General features: G+C 39.8%; 2 protein-coding genes across 6 annotated transcripts in view; both read left to right on the forward strand.

Annotated features, from left to right (window-relative positions):
* Positions 1-3262, forward strand: part of SYNJ1 (synaptojanin 1) — an 86173-nt gene extending 82911 nt beyond the window's left edge. For 4 of the 5 annotated variants that reach the window (XM_023519722.1, XM_023519723.1, XM_011373841.2 and 1 more), the window contains one exon: positions 242-3262. In XM_023519722.1, the coding sequence (XP_023375490.1) occupies positions 242-1054 (813 nt within the window). In that variant the 3' untranslated portion in view covers positions 1055-3262. The remainder of the gene's footprint in view (positions 1-241) is intronic. The other variant, XM_023519725.1, reaches the window with a different exon arrangement.
* A 3803-nt stretch (positions 3263-7065) lies between these two features.
* Positions 7066-7345, forward strand: part of CUNH21orf59 (chromosome unknown C21orf59 homolog) — a 9031-nt gene continuing 8751 nt past the window's right edge. Inside the window, exon 1 of the mRNA XM_023519729.1 lies at positions 7066-7130. The gene's annotated coding sequence lies outside the window, so the exon portion shown is untranslated. The remainder of the gene's footprint in view (positions 7131-7345) is intronic.

A 7345-nucleotide genomic window follows, 5' to 3' on the forward strand; every position in this document is an offset into this window, starting at 1 on the left:
ATTTAATAAATGGATTTATTTAGTAGAGAATTTTTAAAGAATAAGATTTTAGCTGTTTTACTTAATACACCAGAGTAAAACTGCACCAGAGTAAAACTGCTGCTTTCTATTTTCTAAACTTGTATACTTGCCACCAAAATGAAGAAAAATTGAGACAGAAAGCAGCAAGCATAGGGAGTATTAAAAATAAATATGTTACTTTAAGTTTCTTTTTTTGATTATTCAGTGCTCTCTTTTCCAGGTAAAAACAAATGGAATCTCCGCTGTCAGACTGGAATCACCATTAAAGAGTGACCCATTTGAAGATCTGTCATTTAATCTGCTTGCTGTATCAAAGGCTCAGTTATCTGTTCAAACGTCACCGGGTCTAACCCCACACCCAAAGGGGTTGATTCAGTTGCCTTCTGCAACACAAAGTAACATTAACGCTTTGAGTTCCGTAAGTTGCATGCCGACATTGCCTCCAGTTCCGGCCCGGAGTAAATCCCAGGAAAATATGCGACGTTCTCCAAACCCGTTTACCATGAGCTTGACCAGCACAAACCCTTTCACCGACAGGACTGCCGCTTCCGGAAACCCATTTAGAGCCAAATCGCAAGAATCAGAAGCAACTTCATGGTTCTCCAAAGAAGAGCCCGTTGCTCACAGTCCTTTCCCTTCTCTGAAGCCTCCTGGTCATACCAATAGCAAGCCTCTGCCTTCACTGGATGGCTTTAAGGACAGTTTTGATCTGCAGGACCAGTCTGCAGCAACAAGTAGCCACCCAAAAGGATGGGTGACCTTCGAGGAAGAAGAGGACTTTGGAGTGAAAGGGAAGTCAAAGTCGGCTTGTCCGGAGTTCCTGGGTAATCAGCCAGGTTCGTCTTCTGGCCCCGACGCCATCTTTGATGATGACTGGAATAAAGGTACAAATGTTTCTTTCTGTGTGTTGCCATCAAGAAGGCCACCTCCACCTCCTGTTCCTCTGCTCCCACCTGGCACTACCCCTCCAGTAGATCCTTTCACCGCTTTGGCGTCTAAGGCATCACCCACACTAGACTTCACAGAAAGATAATGCCATGCAATAGAAAACAGCTGGTTTTCAGTTTTGGCAGGGTAGAGACAAAAGAATTGGGCATTAGTTATTCATTATGTGCAATAGGCATTGTTAAGTGCACTGATGTCGTCATGAAATACCACTATTTAATGTGTACAGAGCTGGACTATGTGTATATTGGAAATAAGGAAAAATCCTCACCATTAACTGGAGTTTTGATATGTTTCTGTTTGGATAACTAAGAGAGTAGTAGCCATAAAAAGTGCTCAAAACTACTTTAGAAAATAGTCGTTATTCAGAAATTCTTTGTTAGTCTTTAAAGGATCTCAAGAAGCCCAAACCACTTCCAGCTGACATTACTGCCAGCCCTTTTGTACTTGTTAACAATTGGTATTTAAAAGTGTTTACCAAAGAGCTGTCAAAGTGATACTGAAACAAAATTTTGAAAGGCGTTGCTTTAAAAAAAAAAAGCTCGTATACACACATATGTGCATATATATACACTGACATACTTATAAAACTCATCATTTAAATTCTAGGATATAACTCAAACCAGATTTTCACCTAAAAGTTCTAACAGTTCTCTTTTTAGCATTTCATCATCAAAAGGATGGCTGTAAATGAATGAAATTTGGACATTTCATTCATTTTCTTTCCAAAACGAAAATAAATAACCCTGACTATAGAACCAGAATTTTCACACCCCACCGCTTCAAACGCACACAACACACATCTTTGTTACCCTCTACTCTAGCGCCTCCATGTGCTTCTCTCCGGGAGAAGCTTCTGCAGCTGGAAGCAGCGTATTTTGTGGTCATTGTCATGCAGACGGACGCTCCAACCCTTTCAGAAAAGCGCTGTGGTCTTCTGTGTCGGGAAGGCACATCCCACCAAGTTCAGTGAAAAACATTAGAGCTAAATGTCCTCTCTTCTCTGTAAGTGCAGGTGTTTGTTGCCCATTTCCCTCCACACTTTTCTATCTGCTGCCTTCACTCTGGAGCTTCGTGAGCAGGGAGAGCAGCAGTCCTCAGAGCCTGGATTGCGGATCCCTAGAGGTGTGCTGTCTCCCCTTAAGAGGCCACATACCACATCTCTGATGCTGCTTTAAGTTCTCGGAGCCCACACCTCAGATTAGCTATGGATTCTGTCTCCTGCACTGCCAATAGACAACTGATCCTGCTTTTGTTTTATGAAGTACACAGAATTTTTACAGAATGTAGAATTTTGATATCATTAAGTAATCCCAATCAGAAAACTCCTTGAGCAGTTATTTTGTTGTCAGTTTAAGTTAAAATCATCTTTACCCACTAAGACTTGTACTAACATTCCTTTTATATAAAAAGTTGTATGTGTCCACCTAAATTCCGTTGTCCACATTTAACCTTCAAAGATGTGTATTGGGGGAATATCAGAAAATAGAGCTCATGGCTAAGAATATGTAAAGTGAAAAAGCACAGCAAACTGCATTGCACTTAACCACATACAGCAAATCTATTAGGAAAAAAAGTACTTTTCTAAATGCTCAGATGTTATCAAAATACTATATTTATAGAAGTAATCCTCTCTCTGTTAACAGCCAGGATTTGCTGTTAGAAATAACTCTTGTGAGTTTTATATTGTGCTTTTTGGGGGGTTCTAATCATTTCAGCATTGGTATATTTTAAACAGCAGTATTACTATTAGCGGTGTGCTTCAGAATGTGAATTAACTTGTTGAAACTGTGGCTTTAACATCTGTGTGACTAGTGTATTTGATATTCACGCTCCATTAGCAAAATAATTCATTATAAACTCCACTAGTGCAGATTGCAGTTCTGTGAGCAATGTTCCCTATTGAATATAAACTACTGTCTAAAATATACATATCATGCAGCAGCTCGGCCTTTATCAGGAAAATTATATTTGGCAAGTTGCTGAAAGTGCACAAGCTCTGAAAGTTAAAGGTATGCTGCAGATAACTAGCCATTATCCTGTGTATTATTAAAATATTTACCAGTTCTGTTAAAAGCAGAGCAGAAATTAGACACTAAGAATCTTTGTGAATTCTTTGTTCTCTATAGTAGATTGCTGTTTATATGTAAGAATTTTATTGCTTATGTGGCATACAATATTTATAACTATATACTTTATAGAAGTACAGTATTAAAGTTAGTGAAATACAAACATTCTGTACATATCCCGTGAAATGTGCTGTCATATGAAATAAATATACCTGTCTTTACCATATCGACTACTTTGCTCAAAAGAGAATTTTTCTCAGCCATTTTCCTTGAACTTTACATATAAGTGTAGTCACATTTGGAGATTAACTCTTATTGTCAAATTAAGTATTTTAATTCAAGATCTCATTTTCATCCATTTCACTTCTCCATATAACACCTACTCTAAAAGTAAGAAGAAACATATTCGGAGATTCCTAATCATCAAGAAGCATTTATTCTGTAAGGGAAGCCTTCATTCAAAATCGCGTTGGCTTGAATATAACACGTGAGGCATGACTGATGAACAACCCGGGGGGCGGTGCAGAGGGAAAACAGGCATACGGACAGCCAGGCCAAAGAAGAGGTGGGCTAACGAGACCCAAGGTAAGAGGCCAAAGCTACTAGTTCCTATAAGTATTGCCCTTTGTCAGTCTTATGTGATTGCTATTCAAAACAATTACCTTGATTTGTGAATAGTTGAATTAGGTTGGTTAACCTCCGATTAAGAAGTTATAGATACAGAATAATAGGTTTTAATTTCTTTTTTTTTTTTTTTTTAGTTTTAAGATAATTGTAGATTTATATGCAATTGTAAGAAATGATAATACACAAGAGATCTCACTTACCCTTTATCCAGTTTAACCAGTGGTAACATTTTGCAGAACTATAGTACAGTACCATAACCGGGACATGAACATTGATACAAAACATTTCCATCACTGTGAAGACCCCTCGTGTTGCCCTTTTGTCCCATCCCCCTTTCCCTTGCCCTTAACTTCTGGCAACCACTAATTTATTCTCCATTTCTATTATTTTGCCACTTCAAGAATGTTATGTAAATGGAACCATATGGTATATAACCTTTTAGAACTGGCCTTTTCTATTCAGCGTAATTCTCTGGAGATTCATCCAGATGTGTACATCAATAGTTCGTTCCTTTTCATTGCTAAATAGTATTCCATGGTAGGGATGTACCATGGCTAGTTTAACCATTAAGCCACCCATTGAAGGAATCAGGGTTTTTCCCAGTTAGGAGCTATTCTAAATAAATAAAGCTGCTATAAATATTCATGTTCAAGTTTTTGTGTGAACCTAAGTTTTCATTTCTCTGGAATAAATGCCCAGGAGTACAATTGCTGGGTCATGAGGTAGTTGCATGCTTGGATTTTTAAAAAACCGACAAACTGTCTTCCAGAATGACTGTATCATTTTACATTCCCATCAGCAATTTATGAGTGATTCAGTTTCTTCACATCCTTGCTTGCATTTGCTGTTGTCACTTTTTTATTTTAGCCATTTTAGTAGGGGATATTTCATTATGGCTTTAATTTGTGTTTCCTTAACAGCTAATGATGGTGAACATCTTCATGTGTTTATTTGCCATCTGATATCTTTAGTGAATATATATTCGTGTCCTTTGCTCATTTTCTAAATTGATTCTTTTTTTTTTTACTCTTGTATTTTGAGGGTTCTTTATATATTCTGCATACTCATCCTTTGTTGGATATGTGGTTTGCAAAGATTTCTCTGAGTCTGTAGCTTATCTTTTTATCTTCATCACACGATGCATGCCAGATCCTGAGCTCTGCAGGTCGACAAACTACAGCATGGGCGATCGACACAGGATAACCAGACTCTTAAAAAAAAACAAACTGATGTATGAATCAAAATGCCAATTTATTGATGTTAGAAAAATAAGTCTGACCACATCAAGGTTTAACAACCATGTAGAAAAACAGGAACTCATATACTTGGTGAAAGGGTAAATTGGCACATCGAGTCTAGAGAACAATTTAACAACATCCAGTAAAGTTCATATGCTCTATCAAAAGAAATTTGACTTGTAGAAAAACTAGTACATGTGGAATAGGACATGCATTGTTTGTAATGGTGAAAACTAGAAAAAAATATCAACAGGGGAATGGAGTGACATCTTTATACAGTGGACTACTATACAGCAGCGGAAGTGAATGAAATATTAGTAAATCTCACTATGGAGCCATAAAACAAGTTACAAAATAATACAGTATGATACAATTTATATAAAATTTAAAATATGCAAAACAGTACTCTATAGGGATATATACATGTGTTACTAGAATAAAAACACAATGGGAATGATAAATTGAGGATAGCAGTTACCTCTGGGAAGAGAGAGGAACGGGTTCAGAGAGAGAAATGTGGGAATTTTAACTGTATCTCTAATGTGTTAGGACTTAATAGAAAAAAAAAAATTCAATAGAGTAAAAATGTGCTCTTTTCCTTCCTGTCTGATATCTAGCTACCGTTGTAAATGACCCATTAATTATCTGGACCAGAGTATTCATCACTAATGGATTGCTTCAACAGATACCAATGGTCATAAGATGACCTTCACCTTAGGAAGGCAACAGTACCGAAAATATTCAGAGAAAATTAGCCAAAAAGCTCAACACCACACAGATGTTATCTTTGACTTCAAATTCAGAACCCACTTGGGTAATGGTGAGACAACAGGCTTTGCCATGATTGGTGATTACTTAAATCACACTGAGAAAAAGCTCCACACACATTTGTAAAACACGGCCCATAAGGAGAAGAAAAAGATGATTAGAGAAAACTGATAGAGATGCAATAAAAGAATAACGTTAGAAGTACTACAAAGGCAAATATCAATGCTAATGAAGGTTAATAATGCTGCAAGGGCTTGGTCTGTGGCGATTTGGCAGATTTTCCACCAGGTGATTAATAAACTACATATTTAAACAAAATTGGATGGCCAGTACATGGGTTTTCTATACTTTTCATTAATATTGTATTATTTTAAAGTATACCAAGAGACCCTGTAATATGTTTGTGGATAAATGGTTCTAATTAAATGTCTATACTGTGAACCAAGTTTTAAGCAGGAGTTGGCTTGACAAATATGCAATTGTATTCAAGAGCAATAAGGGATAACCTCATGGCCAGCAGTCAGGAGCTAAGAGAACCAGTAGGCCTCTTTAGCCATCTGGGGAGAGAGGCGTTTGTGGATCTGAACAGTATTACATGTTCCAGGGTCTGGGTTATCAATGCCCCAGTAGGAGAGATGAAAACACATCTCTCCCTGGACTCCACTTCCCTTCTATGCTAACAGCCTTCTATGTTAACAGCCTTCATGTGAGGCCCTGGATTGGTTTGGGACATTTCCAGGCCTACTGTCATTTTCTCCACTCTGTCCCAAGAAACCCAGGGATGCAGTTTCAATGGAGAGAGCCAACGTTTCAGGAATACAAAGTGGCTTGTAATATTCAAATCAATTCATATTCGGCAATGGCCCTTTCAAAGAGACAACCAGGAGTAGAGCCTTGCACTATCTCAGCTTTACTAGCGCCCCGTTATTGAGGGCTCAGTGCAAACGTTACCCACCCCTTAAGGCATTCCTGGACTATCCAATCCAAAAAGCCACTCGCCTTGTTATATTTTCTTTATATCTCTATTTAAATGTACGTTTATTTTTGTTTTCTCATTGTCACACACTGAATATAAGCTCCATGACAAAAGCGACCCAGGATCTGTCCCCGTGTCACCAGCGCCTAGAAGAAACAGCGTCTGATCCGATTGCTGTTTAGTAAGAATTTGAATAGTGACTGGCTGGAGTTTGGGGAGGGTCGCTCAGGCGGCAGCCGCTCGAGCCACCCAGAAATGCGAAACCGAATCAACCCGCACATAGGAGTGCGGCCACTTTCTCTGGCCCCACGGAGCTGAACACTAAAGCAGCGCGGACTGCAGGAGTCAGGGATCCGAGCTCCCCACCCCAAACTTTTCCAGACCGGAAGCAGCGGGAGGCGTTTCCGGAGGTGGAGACAGCTGGCAGCGGAAACGCCGCTGAGACTGGCAGCGGTGGTGGGGACGTTGCCACGGGGCTCAGTGCCTGTGAGTGCTCACCACCCCACTAGTTCCCGACCTCGCAGCCTCCCTCCCAGCCCACCCATCTCCCCGGGGTGGAATCTCGGGCTCCAGGCGAGTCGGCTGGGTGTTCCGCGCTCCCCTCCGACGGCTTGGTCTGTGTTTGAGGGTTGCCCTGACAACAGTTATTTCCGGGGGCGGGACTGGGTGAATCCCTGGGGCAGGCGCGGGAGGAGACTGGC

This window comes from Pteropus vampyrus, unplaced genomic scaffold, assembly GCF_000151845.1.
Source record: "Pteropus vampyrus isolate Shadow unplaced genomic scaffold, Pvam_2.0 Scaffold233, whole genome shotgun sequence".
NCBI lineage: Eukaryota > Metazoa > Chordata > Mammalia > Chiroptera > Pteropodidae > Pteropus > Pteropus vampyrus.